This window comes from Podarcis bocagei, assembly GCF_964188305.1.
Source record: "Podarcis bocagei genome assembly, chromosome: Z".
Classification (NCBI taxonomy): Eukaryota; Metazoa; Chordata; class Lepidosauria; order Squamata; family Lacertidae; genus Podarcis; species Podarcis bocagei.
In genome coordinates this window covers 8,971,653-8,991,537 of record NC_138140.1, presented here as the reverse complement: position 1 = coordinate 8,991,537, position 19,885 = coordinate 8,971,653, and the positions used below count along the sequence as shown (strand labels likewise).

The window sequence follows — 19,885 nt, the reverse complement described above, 5'->3', positions numbered from 1 at the left end:
TGCTGGATGGCAACTTTAATCATTCTGGCATATTGAATGTTGCAGCCCAGCATCTGGATTGCTACAGGTTCTCCAATCTGAGGGAATGCCTCTTCCTTCTGTTGCATGCAGTAGGGAATGCTGCTGCTTAGAGCTAGGGTGTGCAATATGTGGCCCTCCAGATGTTGCTGGATGGCAACTGCTGCATTCCTGACCATTGGGAGTGCTGGCTGGAGGGTTCATTTCCCATCATCTGAATACTCCTTTCAATTGAATGATTGGACCCTGCAGCCTCATATTATGTACGACTGGGGACAGGTGTGGGTTTAAATCTGGCATGGGGAGCTTGTGGCCCCCCAGATGTTGCTGGAATCAAAGTCCCATCATTTGTGACTATTGGCTGTGCTGGATGCACCTCTGATGAGAGCCAGATTCTAGAAATGTCTGGAGCCCTACAGCTCTGCATCCCTTGCCCCCACCTGCTCACTGGATTTTTCCCTTCTTGGAGGTGGGCCTCCTTTATAACTATTTTCCTCTTTCTCTACTCTCATATCTTGGTTTGCCATGTGGCTTCACTGTTCTGTGCCTGTATATGTATGTATGTTTGTATGTATGTATGTACATGTGACATGTCAGGTAACTGTTAAATGTAGCTTTTAATGTTGAACGATGCACACTTTGTCTGATCTAGGATTGTGATAGGTGTGTGTGTGTGTATGTTTTAAATGTTCATCAAGGAACCAGGCACCATCTCATGCTCTTCCTGGGTGTCAGGCATCAATCTCCACGCCGCCTCTTAGTTAACTAGAACTGTTCATTTATTCAGACCAACATTTCCATGATTGCCTTTTGGCCTCAAGGGCAATTAAGGGGCTCACAAGTGATGAAAACAAAGAACAAAACTGAAAGCAGTATAAATAAAAGCAGCAGCTCTTATATCCATGGCATAAACTATTATTCCCAGAACACTTAAACTTCACTTCCCAGGATTCTTTGGGATCAGCCATGCACTTTATATGCATGTTGTGTATGCAGCCCTTGGTTTTTAGAAACAACAAACACACAGTAAGAGGAGCACAGAGCACCTGCAGAAGGTCTAAGGTTCAACCCATGGCAACTTCAGGGCAGAACAATGGAGATGGAGACGCTCCTTCAGATATACTGGACCAAGGCCGTTTAGGGATTTAAAAGTCAGCACCAACACTTTGAATTGTGCTCAGAAACGTACTGGGAGCCAATGTAGGTCTTTCAAGACTGGTGTTATGTGGTCTCGGCGGCCACTCCCAGTCACCAGTCTAGCTGCCACATTCTGGATTAGTTGTAGTTTTCGGGTCACCTTCAAAGGTAGCCCCATGTAGAGTGCATTGCAGTAGCCCAAGTCTGAAGGATGGCTGGTTCATATATTGCTTTGGCAGCTGTGAATTCAGTAGTCCAGTTTTCAAATGCAAACTGAATTTTCTCATCCCTCATTCAGCTGAATTATTTTGAGACATCTAACCGGGGGTGGGGGTGGGTTTGTAAACCTTTTTGGTCCGGTGGGCCAGGTCACCTAGCAGTCAGTCATCCAACCTCACAATGAAGCCAGGTAACTGATAGGGGGTAGTCTGACCCTTCTGTCAAGATTGGCTCTTGGGGTTGGAGGAACATTGTGACCATGCAGGACTGAACTGCCTGCACATCAGCGAATGTGCAGGGAGGTCAATCCTTATTTCTGCAGCATGAGAGTGCATGAGAGAATACCCTACAGCAGTGTTCCCCAATCTTGGGCCTCCAGCTGTTTTTGGACTACAACTCCCATCATCCCTCGCTAGCAAGACCAGTGGCCAAGGATGATGGGAATTGTAGTCCAAAAACAGCTGGAGGCCCAAGGTTGGGGAACACTGCCCTACAGGATTGAACTTCATAGAATCATAGAACTGTAGAGTTGAGTCATCTAGTGCAATGCCCTGCAATGCAAGAGTCACAGCTAAAGAATCCCTGACAGATTCCCATCCAACCTCTGTTTTAAAAACCTTCACTGAAGGAGAGCCCAAGTGCTGTCTGCAAAAATGCATACACTACTAGGGTAAATTGTGCATGGGTTACATAGGGAATTGCTTAGTGAAAATATGCATTCTAGGACACAATTGCATACAGAATTGTGCGCGTTGAGGAACATTCACACCTAAATCTGAATTTGTATACATGAGATAAACATATTTTTATATGAAAAAAAATAATTATAAATGAATGTGGATAACTGAACTTAAGATTCGAACAATGAGAAACTAGGAGAAACCAAAATTGATGGATTTGCCCATTCCTAACTTGAACCCCAAACGCATTTCTGCTGCATACAGCAGTTCCTGGAGGCCCAGTGGTGACTGCCAAAACCCAGATCCATCAACTCCACTCCACTGCATGCCTTGATGATGCTTTCCTCGACTGTCCACCTGCCTTCGTCTCTCTGTTCGTATGTGTGTCTGTCATTTCCACATTTGCTTCTTTCGCACATGTTCACTCTGCTTCTTTGTACTGATACTTTCTGCTGATAATGAAGTAATGTTAAAGGCCTTTTTAAAGGAAAAGAAAAATCTTTTTTCAGCATGTGCCCTTTTGAATTGTTTTTTTGTTTTTCTCTGTGCAAGGAGTCAGCCCACACTCTGTTCTCCCGCAGGTTCTACTCACATTCTTACTCCCACCAAATTTCTCATGGATCTGAGGCATCCCGACTTCAGAGATTCCACTAGGGTATCTTTTGAGGAACAGGCTCCAACAATGGAATGAGAGCCAAAGAAAACAATAAAAAGTAAAAGCAGCTTACTATAGAAAAAGAAACTCTTCCCTCGCTCGGAAGGGCTTCTTTGATTATTACATCACTCTCTCTCTCTCTTTCCTATCTCTCTCTCTCCCCGCCTCCTTTCCTTCTTTCTTTGTCCATTTTTTGGTTCTTTAAATGAGAAAATGCTTGCGGTTTTTTTCTGTCTTTAAAACAACGGTTTTGAAAATGTGCCCAGCGTTGCTTCCATCAAATCCTACACCATCTCTTATTCAGAACTTGCCCATTCCTCCCACCAACGGTGATCTATTTCCAAAGGAAATGTCAACACTCCCATTTTTTAAAAAATATGAAAATGAAAAGGGGCTGCATTTAGACTTGGGAAGTGTCCATTTGCCACTTCAGATTTAAACAGGTTTGAAACTTGTTTAACTTTTGCTCAGAGTCCATTTTGGTAAATCGTAGCGTTGCACCTGCCAAGAATTCTTTGGCTTTTAAAAAGGTGTTAATAAGCTTACAGCAGAGGTGGGGAAACCTGTCAACTCTAATCATCCCTGACTATTTGGCCATGCTGGTCTGGAACTATAGGAGTTGGAGTCAATGTCGGTAGGGCCACAGGTTTCCCATCACCTGGCTTTCAACACTGTTCCTGCTAAAGTTCCAGTGACAGTCTCCCAGAGCAGTTGATACATTCATGAAAATACTGCTGGGCATTTGCTTTTACTACAGTGCATTCTCTCTGCCTGCTCTCATCAGCCAAAACGCCTGCCTAGCTGTCACTGTTACAGGGGGTGTGGTGAGGGCTGGGTCAGCTGCCCCTTGGGAGCCCCTCTCCCCCACCCCCCACCTCGTTATGGGAGAATATATTGCATGGTCTAGATAGAATGAAAGAGTCCTGCTTTTGTTTCACTCTCAGGGAGAGGCCCTGTGGGGCTTTTTCTGCCTACAGCGCCAAATTAGCTTGCCTGTCCTTTGGTGCTCCTGCTTCCTGAGCTGGTGGGAAGGAAGTTGCATTTCCTGCTCTGCCTCAAAGAGGAACAGGAGATGGGGAAAGTCAGTGACTCCAGAGAAGCAAGGAACGCCTCTGAAAAGCTTGCTGGTTTGTAGCTTGCAAGTTCCTGCCCCAATAGCCATGATGGTTGTATGGCTGCTGTATGTTCACTTGTTTGTCCTGACTGGCTTATTGCCTCCCAAGGTCTTTGGTACAGCCTCATCACACTTCTCCTGCTTTGGATCATTTTTTATTTTGTTAAGTGGAGGTGCCAGCTAGTGAGTTTTGCATTGCTTAAGAGGTGGGGTTCTTGGCATATGGGACACTGGTGTTAAGGGAGCAGGACCCCAGTGCAATCCAGATGGACATTTAGTGCTATACTGGACCTAGCTGCCATGCTTTGAGCATAGAGATGCAAGGCTAGAGCAACACACACACAAACCAAACACACACACACACACACACACACACACACTCATCCTCATTTGTGCCCACAGAGTGTCCCAATTGTCAGCAGGCCTTAGAATCTTATTGTTTGTTGCAGTTTTTATTTCCTAACACACACTCTGGTCAAGGGTAGCCATAATTACATATTTATTTACAGCATTTTATACCTCCAAAGGCTCCCAGAGCAGCTTACAAGAATCATCATCTAAGACAATCTGAAAAACACCATGGCACTTGATAAAATAAGCGGTGGGAGAGCAGAGGAAAAAGCAAGCTTGATCCCATGTTCTGAAGAAGTGGCAGCTCTTACAACGCAGTTTTAAGAGCAGCAGCTCCTTACCAGTGTCCACTGGCAGTTCTGGGAAAATTTGCCTTTTTAAGGGGCGCACAAATCCCCTACCCACTGATGCGTCTCTACCTTACTGGGGCTACAGGAAGGAGAGTTCTCTCTTTCTTCACTCCAAGGGGCCCCTGGTCATCATGGATCCCCCCTCCTTCTTTGTCTTCAGTGACATGGACTTTCTCTTGAAGGCTCCTGCAATATTCCTTGTATCTCACTCTCCCTGACTCCTCTCAACCCCCTTCACCATATCTCAATATGTATATACATGCACATTTTCAAGTATAGGCAATTCTTTCTTTCTTTCTTTCTTTCTTTCTTTCTTTCTTTCTTTCTTTCTTTCTTTCTTTCTTTCAAATTTGGCTCTTCCCTCCCATCTGAGGAGGGAGAGGAAGAGGCAATCTTTTATCTGACAGCCTGCCATTTGCCAATGCATGCCAGGGCCTCATGAGCCACACAGCCACTCCTGCCTTGCTTTCGCTATCTATCTCTGCGCCCTCGACGTCAATGGCCTTATGCTGCCCTCTCCAGCATACCATATGCATCATTCCTTCACCACACTTAACTCACGGGGTTACAAAGCCTCCATCTGGTATTCTATATTTTTTCTTTCTTTCTTTCGTTTCCGGTTTTCGCCTTGCCTTTTCCTGCACTAGATGGAATCGTAGTTCCATAGGCTTAACATTTTTGCAAGCATTTCTTCCAGTGGTTAAAAAATAAAAAATAAAAATTGGTACGCTGTCCCCGTGGCAGGTAAGAGGTTTTGAGTGTCAGGGAGGGGGGCGGTGTCTGCAATTCTTCTCTCTTCTTTTCCTATGTATATAACAGAAACTGGTGTAGAAGGGGATGGATTGGGGCCACCTGATAAGGGGGTTCACAAATCCTCCCCCACACAGTGGCTGCTGCTCTAACTTACCACATCACCAGTATGCCGCTTATGGGTGTTGGTGATCAATTTTGACCCTCTGTTCCACCATGTTGCCCCTCTTAAAAACTTTTGATAATAACTTGCCTGATTTGTTGTTGTTGGGGGGTGGGGCAGGCAGTCCTTAGCACATGCATTTGCTCAGACGTGGGTGCAATAGCGCCTCCCCCACCCTCACCCCCACCCACCCAAACCCACAGCAGGTCACCAAGGCCCCTGCCCTTATAGATGTCAACCCCTCCCCCTTTTCTGATGCCTTTTTCAGGGTGGGAGTTCTAATATGCATCTCTCTCCTCTTCTCCCTGCCTCCCACTCCCCCCCACCCCCATTTGCAGGCTCTACTCACGTCCTCACCCCACAGAAACTGCTGGACACTCTGAAGAAACTGAATAAAACGGATGAAGAAATTAGCAGTTAAACAGACACACACACACACACACACACACCAACACACAGACCCTCCCCTCTTTCTCTCCTCCCCCATTTCCTGCCCTTCCCTCCTTGACACCATCATCAAAAAAGCAGTGACATGACATTTGGGGCATCCCATTTCCTTCCAGCTCTGGGGTGATCCTTGCCCCACTTAAATTTGTTGACTGCTTCCATTTCACCTTCTTCTTATTCGTCTTGGTTTCCCCTTCCATCCTACATTTGAAACGAAGGTAAATAAGAGAAGGGTTTGGGGTGGGGAAATTCCATTGTCTCTAAGACAGAGAAAAGAAAAAAGAAAGATAAGAAAAATAATATATTCTATAATATAGATATTATCTCCATATGTGTCCTCCAAAATAAACCACCAAAAACTAAACTTCCATCATTTCATCCATGGCGATTATATGACGACGATGCTGATAATATTATTTTTTAATGATGATGTCCTTTTAGTTCTGGTTTTAGTTTTCTGCCCGGATGGACGAATGCTTGTGACTTATTTATGGCTATGTGATCTTGTACCTAACTTCAGATGCAAACTGTGAAAGGAATGCTCTTCTTCCCCCCACTGTGTATTGGGATTTTTGCTTGCGTTTTGGAAATGACTGTCATTTGACCTTCCTTGTCCTCCCTCGTCCTCCCTGCTGCTGCTGCTACTGCTGTTGTTGTTGAGATTGTCCTCTCAATTTTCATATTTATTTAGTTTATCAGTGTGTAGGTGGTTGGTGCATTTCTGGGTTGTTTTTTTAAATTGCTTCACCCCTGACCTTTTCCAACTTTTTTGGAGCAATATTTTAAATGGCGTGTTTGTGGTTTGCAATTCCAGCATGTCTGGATCAATCTTCCTTATTAGATCTTCTTTATCCCACCCAGGAATGATGATTTATTTCAACACAAGCATATTTGGAGACCAACCTCTGGTTTTTAATTGGTTTGAAACATGTTGGCAAATGTTTTTTTTTTTCTTTAGGAAGGAGCTTTATTTTAGCACTTTGCTGATACCTTTAACGAGGCAGAGTTCGCTTGTGAATTCTGTAATATTATTTATCACATTCTTCCACCTGAGGGCCCAGGGCTGTCTCTCCAATTTTATCTCCACAACAACCCTGTGAGGAAGGTCTGTCTTACTCATGGTGAGAAACCCAACACCACTCAGTAAGATTGTGGTTGACTGGGGATACGAACTCTAGCGCTTTAACATCTAGACCACAGTATGTCTCTGATTTCACGGTTCAATGAATAGCAGGCAGGATTTTCTGGTTCTGGGATGCTTCCTCTAACCGGCTTCCAGAAGGCAGGCCCTGGTTGGGCAGGATCTATCGGGATCTCCAGACTTTTCTGGCCCATGAAAGCATAAGGCAACAGCTAGCAATGGTGTATTCATTCAATAGTCTTTGTTCTGGTTTGGGAGTCAATTTCCTTTCAGTAGTTTGCTGAGAGCAAAGTTGTCTTGAAACCACAATTCCCGTGATTCTCTGGAGGCGGCCGCAGCTCATGTAAAATGATACGCTGTGTAGTATAGTCAGCTTGTTTCCTCTGTCCTTCTAGCTTTGCCCCCTGTACTCTTGCAAGCACATGTCTAGAGTCCCTGGAATTTGCATTCCTTAACACAGGCTCTAGAGAAGCTGATGTCAGTTTGAAAGAGAGTTTGCTGCTTGTGGGATGTAAGCTACACATCCTGTGCACCCCACTTTTGCTTCTAGCTTGGCAGATTCACACATTGCTGTGTGGGGCAGAGAGGCCTACTTTCTTTGCACCGCTCTTTTAATCATCTTTTATCTGTCTCCAACCCGACTGTCCTGCCCACAAAGCAGAAATCTGCATTGTGCTGCATTGAATTGACATTCCTGGACTACAACTCCCATCACCATGCTGGCTGGGGCTGATGGGAGTTTACATCCAACAGCACATCTGCGGCCCCTGTAGTAAGCAATGTTGGCACTTCCTTGCTTTGCCTACTAAGGAAGGAGGAGACTCCAAGACTATACAGCTTTCTCTTTTCAGTGACAGATGACAGACTGGCTGGGTGGTGTAGATGTACACTGCATGGTGTAGATTGCATGATGCTGAATGTGTCAGCTGTTGTGAATCATTTAATCCCTCCCATTTGTGTGACTTGAGGGAGCTCAAGTGGCTTGAAAACTGTCAGGAAGGGGAAATACATTTTTGAGAGAATGATGAAAGATCACTGCCCCGGGCAAAGGCAAAGTGACCAGGATCTTTGCCGTGAAAACTAGAGGCTGTATCCAATGTTAGTCCTACACAGAGTACACAGAGTAGACCCATTAAACCTGGTGGCATGACCAACCTAGGTACATTCCTTTTAATGGATCTCCTCTGTGTGGGACTTAGATGCTTCCCACAGACATCATTTCTGGCCCCACAGCACTCCCTTGTGGTTGTTCTCCAACAAAGAATATACCATTGAGCTTTAAATGGGCTTAAAAGCTTCCTCAGCTCTGGGCTGGATTGTACCCAATTTCTTCCTGGCTTGTTTAGGAGCAAAAATAAAAAATAAACACATGACATATTTCAGGATTGAACTGGAAGTAGCAAAACGGATTTGGGAAATGACATCATCAACCAGGCAGCCACAGTTTAAGTGCTTCTATGTCTATTGAGCTAATATGGGATTTGAGTGAGCAACATTACTATCCTATTTAACATAGTGACTGAAGATAGTGTGGACTACAATGACCATCAGCCCACAGTGGTTGTGGGGAGCTGATTGGAACTGTAGCCCACAATATGCAGTCTACAACATCCGTCTTCCTGTGTTGTTGGGAAATGTAGTCCCCACAGTCTGTGGGGCGTCATGTTGACTAAAGCTCAAGCTTAACCTCAGCTGGAGCGTTTCGTTTCTCCTGCCGTCAACAATGGCATTTCTCGTCATTAAATTTTGCCCTGCACCCTTTGGATTCCTTCCCCCTTTCTATCTCTCATCATCCAGTAGTGAAACATTGCTGGCTGTGGCAAGCGCCAAAAATCCCCAATTGTTCTGCATTTATAGATCCCTTTGCCGGTCCTTCTGCTCCCCCTGCAGACTGTATGTATATGAATTAAATAATTGTGTATTGTGGTCGTCCTAACAAGCTTGAAGTAAAGTGGTTTACCGAGTCTTCCTTGTGTGTCCTCTTCTCATTTGACTCCCACAATGGTTGTGTTCGCTTACTGTGATATTTTTAAAAAACTGTATTTTCTTCCCTGCAGTTTTGGGCTGTCCCTCTTACACCTGTCCCAGGGCATTAATGTCTCTTCCTAGAATATCCCAACAGAGAGAAGAAAATACTCTTTCTGTTCGCTACTATTTTTGTGGTCCATTTCCCCCCTCCCTTGCCCATAATATATTTGTTTTTCGGGCAATGGTTGTGGTCATTTTGCATCAGTAACTGTTTTGCCAGCTCTCCAACCTTTTCTTGCACCCTCCCATTCCCCCCGCCTTCCCCTTCTAAATTTAGCATTGCAGCCGCTTCAAGGTATCTCTTTCTCTCCCTTTTGTTTAGATGTGTTTTTGTTGTTTTTGGTGTGATATATATATATATATATATATATATATATATATATATATATATATATATATATATATATTTGCTTTCGTAGATTTTCACGGGTACAGGAATGCAGGTTTTGGTGTTTTCGGGTATCTTCCCGTGTAAGAGTTGGGGTGTCTAGGCGACGTTTCGACGAGGTCTCACTCGTCATCTTCAGGCTGGTGCTTTCGGCTTCTTGTTACTAGAACAGAGCAGGATCTCAGTGTTTGAGTTCCTATAAATACTGTTGAGGGGGTGTGGTGTATAGCCTCCAACGTTCTGGGCAGAGAGGAAGTTCCCAGGTTATTGTGCCTTTTCTTCTTTTGTTCATTAATTACTTGAGGGATATCTTGAGTGATTTCTTGAGTGATATTCTGAGTACCACTTAGGAGGGTCATTAGGTGTGGATTAGTTGCTAAAGCTTTCGTGTCTTGACCTCTTGAGCTTGTGAAGAGTTTTTCTGAGTTTTTCTGAGAAGAGTTTTTCTGAGAAGATGGCTGTACTGCACTTAGTTGTGCTCTGGCTTGGCTTCGTGTATAGGGGCGAGCTGTGGTTTTGTGCCCTGTGCCAGCCAGATCTGTGTAGGGATTGCAGGGGGGTGCAGCATCCGGAGGTGCCACTATGGTTTGGCTACTGGATGGTATCTGTAATTTATCTGTGGAGAGGGTCTGGGTTTGGGTCTGGTGTGGTTGATTGGAGATGGCGTTCTGTGTGCCTCTGGTTCTGGTGTCGGTTTTTGTGGGGAGGGCTAATTTCCAGATGTCTGGCAGGCGGGACGTGTCGTCACGCTTGTTCATGTTGTGAGGGTGTTTCTCTATCTCGATGGCTTCCATGATTATTCTCTTGTGGTGATGTTCCATGTTAAAGAGCAATTTGGAATCTGCAAAATTAATTTCGTGTCCTGTTTCTTTCATGTGTTGGTAAAGAGAGGAAGTTTTTTCTTCTTTTTTGACGGCATTCTTGTGTTCTGCGATACGTGCATTTATTCGTCTGTTTGTTTGTCCAATGTACGTGGCTGGGCAGACTTTGCAGGGTATTTCATAGACCCCTTGGTTTTCTAACTGGATTTTATCTTTTGGGTTTCTGAGGATATTGGCTATTTTTTGGTTGGTGCAAAAGGCTGTTTTGATATTGTGTTTATGGAGGATTTTGCTAATTTTATCTGTGGTGCCCTTGATATAAGGAAGGAGGGCCATGCCATTGTTTTCTTCTGTGTCTTGGTTTTTGGGGGGTGTTTCTTTTTGGATTAGCTTCGTAACCCTGTTTTGCTGGTATCCGTTGGCGATTAACACATTTGAGAGATTCTGTAACTCAGTTGTCAAGTGGTCTTCGTCAGCCAGGCGTTTGGTTCTGGAGATGAGAGTCTTGGCTACGGAGTTTATTTGTGCAGGGTGGTGGTGTGATTGTGCATGTAAGTAGCGGTTGGTGTGTGTTTTTTTCCGGTAGATAGTGTGTCCTAGGGAGCCATCAGGTTTTTTGTAGATTAGGACGTCAAGGAAGGGAAGTTGGTTGTTGGCTTCTATTTCCATAGTGAATTGTATTTTGGGGTGTAGGCTGTTGAGATGTGTGAGGAAGCTATCTAGTTTTTCCTTCCCGTGTGGCCAGATTACAAAGGTGTCGTCAACATATCTGAGCCAAAGTTTGGGTTTGTGTTCTGACTTGTCTAAAGCATTGGTTTCAAAGTGTTCCATGTACAGATTTGCGATGACCGGTGAGAGGGGTGATCCCATAGGTGCTCCTTCTATCTGTTTGTATCTTTGTCCATTGTGGATGAAGTACGTGTTGGTTAGGCAGTGGTTGGTCAGGTCCAGGATGTATTCGGGGGGATTGTATTTGTTTTGAATGGCTGTCAAGGCTTCATTAATGGGCACTTGTGTGAAGAGAGATACAACATCGAAGCTCACAAGTAGGTCATCGGGATGTAGGTTTTGCTTCTTTATTGTTTCTATGAACTGGAAGGAGTTTGTAACGTGTGAAGCGATAGATTCTGCATAGGGCTGAAGTTGCTTAGCGAGAAATTTAGCGAGATTTTGTAGAGGTGAGCCTATGGAGCTGACTATTGGTCTGAGTGGTGTTCCTTCTTTGTGTATCTTGGGTTCATAGAAACAATAAAGAAGCAAAACCTACATCCCGATGACCTACTTGTGAGCTTCGATGTTGTATCTCTCTTCACACAAGTGCCCATTAATGAAGCCTTGACAGCCATTCAAAACAAATACAATCCCCCCGAATACATCCTGGACCTGACCAACCACTGCCTAACCAACACGTACTTCATCCACAATGGACAAAGATACAAACAGATAGAAGGAGCACCTATGGGATCACCCCTCTCACCGGTCATCGCAAATCTGTACATGGAACACTTTGAAACCAATGCTTTAGACAAGACAGGACACAAACCCAAACTTTGGCTCAGATATGTTGACGACACCTTTGTAATCTGGCCACACGGGAAGGAAAAACTAGATAGCTTCCTCACACATCTCAACAGCCTACACCCCAAAATACAATTCACTATGGAAATAGAAGCCAACAACCAACTTCCCTTCCTTGACGTCCTAATCTACAAAAAACCTGATGGCTCCCTAGGACACACTATCTACCGGAAAAAAACACACACCAACCGCTACTTACATGCACAATCACACCACCACCCTGCACAAATAAACTCCGTAGCCAAGACTCTCATCTCCAGAACCAAACGCCTGGCTGACGAAGACCACTTGACAACTGAGTTACAGAATCTCTCAAATGTGTTAATCGCCAACGGATACCAGCAAAACAGGGTTACGAAGCTAATCCAAAAAGAAACACCCCCCAAAAACCAAGACACAGAAGAAAACAATGGCATGGCCCTCCTTCCTTATATCAAGGGCACCACAGATAAAATTAGCAAAATCCTCCATAAACACAATATCAAAACAGCCTTTTGCACCAACCAAAAAATAGCCAATATCCTCAGAAACCCAAAAGATAAAATCCAGTTAGAAAACCAAGGGGTCTATGAAATACCCTGCAAAGTCTGCCCAGCCACGTACATTGGACAAACAAACAGACGAATAAATGCACGTATCGCAGAACACAAGAATGCCGTCAAAAAAGAAGAAAAAACTTCCTCTCTTTACCAACACATGAAAGAAACAGGACACGAAATTAATTTTGCAGATTCCAAATTGCTCTTTAACATGGAACATCACCACAAGAGAATAATCATGGAAGCCATCGAGATAGAGAAACACCCTCACAACATGAACAAGCGTGACGACACGTCCCGCCTGCCAGACATCTGGAAATTAGCCCTCCCCACAAAAACCGACACCAGAACCAGAGGCACACAGAACGCCATCTCCAATCAACCACACCAGACCCAAACCCAGACCCTCTCCACAGATAAATTACAGATACCATCCAGTAGCCAAACCATAGTGGCACCTCCGGATGCTGCACCCCCCTGCAATCCCTACACAGATCTGGCTGGCACAGGGCACAAAACCACAGCTCGCCCCTATACACGAAGCCAAGCCAGAGCACAACTAAGTGCAGTACAGCCATCTTCTCAGAAAAACTCTTCTCAGAAAAACTCAGAAAAACTCTTCACAAGCTCAAGAGGTCAAGACACGAAAGCTTTAGCAACTAATCCACACCTAATGACCCTCCTAAGTGGTACTCAGAATATCACTCAAGAAATCACTCAAGATATCCCTCAAGTAATTAATGAACAAAAGAAGAAAAGGCACAATAACCTGGGAACTTCCTCTCTGCCCAGAACGTTGGAGGCTATACACCACACCCCCTCAACAGTATTTATAGGAACTCAAACACTGAGATCCTGCTCTGTTCTAGTAACAAGAAGCCGAAAGCACCAGCCTGAAGATGACGAGTGAGACCTCGTCGAAACGTCGCCTAGACACCCCAACTCTTACACGGGAAGATACCCGAAAACACCAAAACCTGCATATATATATATATATATTCACACACACACACTTTATCAAAAGAGAAAAACAACAGCAAATTCTTGTTATGCAACTTGTTTAATTCTTGAAATTTCAGTGTTTGGAACTGTTGAAGCACAAACGTGTCATCTCTGTTTAGCTGTTCTTCTGTAACTTAAAAAAAGCACTTGGAGTCAATAAATGATTTACTGTCCCATCGAGCGAGGTAAAAGAGGATTGATTTGACATGGGAACTAGTTTGGAGTGCGGGGAGGGGGCAGGAGACAAAAGGCAGAGAGATGCTTAAGGAAATATTTCACTTTGCAGAGTGTTTTCTAGATTTTGTCTCATTGGATATGTCGTCAGCCCTGTGAGGTAGGCCTATGGACAAACTCCACCACCTCTTGAGTTAAGGTTCTGCATCTTAAAACCATAGTTCAGATATGAGGTGCTCCATGAAGATGCTACTGATACTTTTTTCAAGATTTTGAAATGGCAGCATATGCTTCGAATGGGGGAGACCAACCAAACAGGTGAATTTCCAAGGAAAATTTGCCAACCACATCTTGCTCTTATCTTGTAAGAGAGCCCTGGTGCAGGCTGTGCTTGCCTATAACAATATTCCCATGTTTTATCGAAAGCAAGCAAACTGCGCCCAATTGCTAGTACTTCATTCCTCCTTGCATGTAAATAGTATAACCAGGAGATCCTTTGTGCTTCTCCTTAACAAGTTATGATTGGTAGCCATCCTGAAGCCGCCATGACTTGTGAAGATCATAAGCTGCTGCATCCAGCCGAAGACCCATATAGTCCACCATCTTGGTCTTACCATGGTGAACCAGATGGCAGTGAGCCATCTCTGAATGCAAAAGCACTCTCCTCACTTGTGATCCCCAGCGACTGGTAGTCAGAGACATACTGCCCCTGACAGTGGAGTTAAGGCATAGCCATCATAGATAGCCAATCTTAGCCTTGCTCTCAATTACCGTATTTTTTGCTCTATGACTCACTTTCCCCCTCCTAAAATGTAAGGGGAAATGTGTGTGCATCTTATGGAGCGAATGCAGGCTGCGCAGCTATCCCAGAAACCAGAACAGCAAGAGGGATTACTGCTTTCACTGCACAGAGATCCCTCTTGCTGTTCTGGCTTCTGAGATTCAAAATATATTTTTTCTTGTTTTCCTCCTCCAAAAACTAGGTGCGTCTTGTGGTCTGGTGCGTCTTATAGAGTGAAAAATATGGCAGCTTGTAACCTTTTGAAGCCATCCAAATTGGTGGCCATCTCTTCTACTTTTGGGAGCGAATTCCAAAGTGTGATTGTGCTATGTGAAGAAATAACTTTATGTTGTTGTTCACTTGCTAATCACAGCTTGCAAGGGAGCAACTAACCACAGTGCCTGGTTTGGATGTAAAGAAAACCTGGTACAGTCTGTTTTGTTTGCATTGGGCAGCAGGAAGTACAAGCACTCTGACAGGACATCATTTGTGCTTGATAACAAAATAAGACTTTCTGGCTTATTGTAGGTTTAATGTGCAAACAGAGTCAGTGTGTGTGTTTGAAATCTTTCCCCTTTTTAAAAAATGAATGAAGACACCAGCAGACAAAAACCATTTATTGAGCAAGAAAAACAGAAACACCCATTTGCATTCATTACCAGAGACGTGCTTGTTTTTTATTTTATTTTAAAGGAATGTTGAAAAAGATACAACTATCATAGCTTCACAGTGATTTTGTTTGTGGTAATGGCTCCAATGCAAAACACACACACCCTCCACCAACACCCTGTGTCTGAAAGTGCTTTGAGAACTATCTACAACATAATGCACATTTTAGCACATTTCTACAGATAGTATGAGTGTTGAGAAGGATCTGTCATTATGATTTTTTTTCTTTAAAAAAAATAAAGGTATATTTATAGATTCAAAAAGTTTATTTTAAAAAGGTGTCAGGGGGCAAACGGCAAAGACATGCATCATCAGCTGCCCACTTCCCCTTCCTTTGTGTTGCAATGTTTCTAAGGCACTCCTCTTATAACTGAGTCAATTCCTGTTATTACTGCACTCACATCTCAACTCACATTATCTACAGGCAGCATGGAACATTAGCAGCAATGAGGATAGGACCAAGAACAGCCAAGGTGGCCTCAACTTCCCAGCTGCGTTTAAGCGTTTGCTTAATTCAGTGATTGGCAGAAGGTAGAACAGGCTCTCCTAGGAAATCTCTGGGTTAGCCCCAACAGATCAGCTAGGGTTTCTAACTCCCAATGGTCTAATAACAAGAACCCAAAGGCTGCTGTCTTAAAGGTGAGGTCCTATCTGCACTATACATTGACTGCAGCATTATACCACTTTAAACAGTTGTGGCTTCCCCTGAAGAATCCTGGGACCCGTAGTTTGTTCAGGGTGCTGAGAGGTGCTTTTCCACACAGCTGCAGTTCCCAGAATTCCCTGCAAAGAGGGATTGACTCTGTAAAAAGGGGAATAGGGAATTTCCTAAGAACTCTCAGCACCGTTAACAAACCACAGTTTCCAGGATTCTTCGGGGGAACACATGACTGCTTGAATGCAGTTTCATACCGCGTCAATATATCATGCAGGTAGGCCTTAGGTTGCTGAAAAAGAATGCCTAGGGGAAAACTATGTGTTGGTTTGTGGGAGGAAGCTTGTTTCTGCTACTGATCACAAATTCCTGGGTAGCGATCATGTGCCCAGAAGGAATCCTATTGCATGTAATACAGGAATATTCTACAAGACCCAGTGATCAGCCAAACATTGGTGCTGGCAAAGCCCTGATATGACAGCTTGTGGGGGCTACCTACAAACTCCCTCCCAGCTCTGACACCTCTTTATCTCTCCTGCTCCTGATACTGCATATGACATTAGTTGTAAATATAAGTGCCTCTTGGGCAAACCAGCCTTGTGGGCAAAATGAGGAGGGTGGGCAGGCCTAATCAGACCTGCAGGCTGAAGGTTGCTCACCACTGATATCTGTTCTGTCTTAAATATTGATCAACTTTGCCCTGACAATGACAGCAAAAAGTGTCTGATACTGTTATATATCTACTGCCCCCGATGCTTATTGATTGCATTTGGTCTTGGCAAACTGCCTACAATGTGTTGGACCTCGGAGTGGCTGCTTGCCCAAAGTTCTTAAAGCACACACAAGCAACCTAATGGGCACAAGGAAATGGGGAGGGAGAGAAAAGTATTCTGGCAAAATATATTTTGAAGACATTCTTGAAGGCAAAAAAAAAAAAAAAAACCCCAAAAGAGTTGACATACAAAATGCTCATTGTTTCCATTCCATAGTACCAAACCAAACAGCAATTGAAACCACACGTGTAAAAAAACAAATATACACACCCAAACACATATACACATATCTCTGAAAACAATTCACCATGGCTACCCCTTCACAAAATAGAGCTCTTTCGCTCATGCATCACGAAGAGTCCTGAGGTAAGTATTGCAATAGACTCACGGCCCTTAAGAGGACCACCCAAAAACATTTATGTCCTACTCTCATCTTATTGAGCCTTGTAAGTAGGACAGTACCCTGTAAGGGGTTGTATTCAGACTAGTTCCACTGGAATTAATGAACCTAAGTTACGTGCATTAGTTTCAGTGAGTCTGCTCTTAAGAATGACAAACATTGGATACAGTGCTGTATGTTTACAGTGAATGAGATCAGTTCAGCAACAGCATGGAGGAGGTAGTAGACCTTCCTGCAAGACGATCAGGATAAAAACGTAAGAGCCCTGGTGGATCAAGCCAATGGCCCATGTAGCTTAGCATCCTGTTTTCCCAATGACCAACATATGTCCCAGTGGGAAGTCCAAAAGCAGAACCATTTGTATTTCCCAGCAGGTGGCATTCAAAGACACAGTTGTTCCACCAGTAGAGGCAGAGCATAGCCTTAAAGGCTCTGAACAGCCACTGGCCACTGCTTATGCCCAATATCATCTTCATCTTCCTAGGAGATGAAGGGTGCTAAAGTGGGATAACTCTGCAGCAGGTGCCAGAATTGTCTGCTGGACAATAAGCCATTTGCTGACCGCCCCCCATAGGGCCTTTCAATTCCCTGAAAATAAATCGAGGGGAGAAGAAGTACCATCTTCACATGGCCTCAGTGTGCCAGAAGATGTTCTGCTTCTGCCACTATGCCCCCAAAGGAGCTTTTAAGACTTCCATTTTTAAGGCAAAATACAGTTGAGGTAAGGTGAGAAAAGAGGAACAGGCAGGTAGAGGACACCCAGCACTGGAATATCTAAGGCTGACCTAAGGACCCACCACCAAGCCCCCTGCCAACATTAAGAGAGATACACTACCCTCAATGTCCATTGGAAAAATAAAGAAACCACTACTGTTACCCCTAGTCTGCGAAAATGCTACATCTTCCCCCAATCTGCTTGGAAATTTGCCCTTTTAAGACGCGCAAAATAAGGGCAGAGATGGCTTTCGTGACATGACGTTAAGTTGCTTGTTCAGGGGGTGGGAGTGAAGGGGAAGTGCAGCAGCAGTCCCTTTCCACAATCTTTGAAGGCTCCCAGTATGTATTAAGACAGGCGCCACACACAGCCTAGAGACTTGAGCACCTCCACAATGCTTAAGAGGCTGTCGGGCACCCAAAAGTGGGACACCTCCACAGTGAGTTAGGGGCTCTATGGTGGTGCTCTTTGGCACATAAAAGACCAAGAATGTTATGTGAATATCTCCCCCATGTTATGTTTTGGGGGAACTGAGTCCCATTCCCCCCCTTTTTTTGCAATTCCAGCTAAACCAGTAGAGGAGGTGTCCATCCACTTGGCTCTCTAAAAGAGGCAGGATCTCCGCTGGTGCCTCCCTTTGTTCAAATCTGAAGTCAGAGACCGGCTGATCCACTTGGTAGTGAGCTTCATGTCTCTCGCAGCTACTATGGCGCGGCTCAGAGACCTGTTCAGGTCCTGCAGACCAGCGCAGTCCAGAGTCATGGAGCAGCAGGAACCCTCTTGCATTTGGTGCCGAGAAGCCGAGGTTTTCAGCTCTGTGGCCTGGGGCCTGCTAGGGACAGCAGCAGGGGAGGAGACCTGAGGTGCAAGTGGAGAACAATAGCTGGCGAAGAGAAAAAGAAGGGGAGGGTCTGAATAAACCTTTACACTAGATGAAAGCATTTATGCATCTAGTTCAGTATTTCCTACACCAAGGGTAATAATAATAATAATAATAATAATAATAATAATAATAATAATAATAATAATAATAATAATAATAATAATAATAATTTATTTATACCCCACCCATCTGGCTGGATTTCCCCAGCCACTCTGGGCGGCTTCCAACAGAACACTAAAATTCAATAACCTATTAAACATTAAAAGCTTCCCTAAACAGGGCTGCCTTCAGATGTCTTCTAAAAGTTTGGTAGCTACTTTTCTTTTTGACATCTGGTGGGAGGGCGTTCCACAGGGCGGGTGCCACTACCGAGAAGGCCCTCTGCTTGGTTCCCTGTAACTTGGCTTCTCGCAGTGAGGGAACCACCAGAAGGCCCTCGGTGCTGGACCTCAGTGTCTGGGCAGAACAATGGAGGTAGAGACGCTCCTTCAGGTATGCTTGACTGAAGCCGTTTAGGGTTTTAAAGGTCAGCACCAACACTTTGAATTGTGCTTGGAAATGTACTGGGAGCCAGTGTAGGTCTTTCAAGACAGGTGTTATATGGTCTTGGCGGCCATTCCCAATCATCAGTCTAGCTGCCGCATTCTGGATTAGTTTTGGTTTCTGGGTCACCTTCAAAGGTAGCCCCACATAAAGCGCATTGCAGTAGTCTAAGTGAGAAATAACTAGAGCATGCACCACTCTGGCGAGACAGTCTGCGCGCAGGTAGGGTCTCAGCCTGTGTACCAGATGGAGCTGATAAACAGCTGCTCTGGACACAGAATTGACCTGCGCTTCCTTGGACAGCTGCATTTCAAAAATGACTCCCAGGCTGTGCACCTGGTCCTTCAGGGGCACAGTTACCCCATTCAGAACCAGGGAGTCCTCTACACCTGCCCGCCTCCTGTCCCCCCAAAACAGTACAGTGGTACCTTGGGTTAAGTACTTAATTCGTTCTGGATGTCTGTTCTTAACTGAAACTGTTCTTAACCTGAAGCACCACTTTAGCTAATGGGGTCTCCCGCTGCCGCCACGCTGCCAGAGCACGATTTTTGTTCTCATCCTGAAGCAAAGTTCTTAACCTGAGGTAATATTTCTGGGTTAGCAGAGTCTGTAACCTGAAGCATATGTAACCCGAGGTACCACTGTACTTCTGTCTTGTCTGGATTCGACCTCAATCTGTTAGCTGCTATCCATCCTCCAACCGCCTCCAGACACTCACACAGGGTGGGGGACGGTTTTCAGAGGGCTGCATTCCCATCTGTGCAACCTTCTGGGGGTCACATGCCAGTGATGGGCAGGGCCAGAGGATAAAGTGGGCAGAACAATAAATATAAATGCTACTTTAGTGGAGTGGGCTGCTATTACACACATTCATGCCCCCCCCCCCCTGTCCTCCATCCAGGTAAGCAAGA

General features: G+C 44.6%; 2 protein-coding genes across 7 annotated transcripts in view; one reads left to right on the top strand and one right to left on the bottom strand.

The window, feature by feature from the left end:
* Positions 1-8,989, top strand: part of LOC308579019 (syntaxin-binding protein 1) — a 66,333-nt gene extending 57,344 nt beyond the window's left edge. For 2 of the 3 annotated variants that reach the window (XM_081179762.1, XM_081179760.1), the window contains 2 exons: positions 2,636-2,767; positions 5,776-8,989. In XM_081179762.1, coding sequence (XP_081035888.1) covers positions 2,636-2,745 — 110 coding nt within the window. In that variant the 3' untranslated portion in view covers positions 2,746-2,767; positions 5,776-8,989. The remainder of the gene's footprint in view (positions 1-2,635; positions 2,768-5,775) is intronic. The other variant, XM_081179761.1, reaches the window with a different exon arrangement.
* A 6,017-nt stretch (positions 8,990-15,006) lies between these two features.
* The window catches only part of AKNA (AT-hook transcription factor), a 70,012-nt gene continuing 65,133 nt past the window's right edge, over positions 15,007-19,885 (bottom strand). For 3 of the 4 annotated variants that reach the window (XM_081179633.1, XM_081179634.1, XM_081179635.1), the window contains exon 22: positions 15,007-18,431. In XM_081179633.1, coding sequence (XP_081035759.1) covers positions 18,152-18,431 — 280 coding nt within the window. In that variant the 3' untranslated portion in view covers positions 15,007-18,151. The remainder of the gene's footprint in view (positions 18,432-19,885) is intronic. The other variant, XM_081179636.1, reaches the window with a different exon arrangement.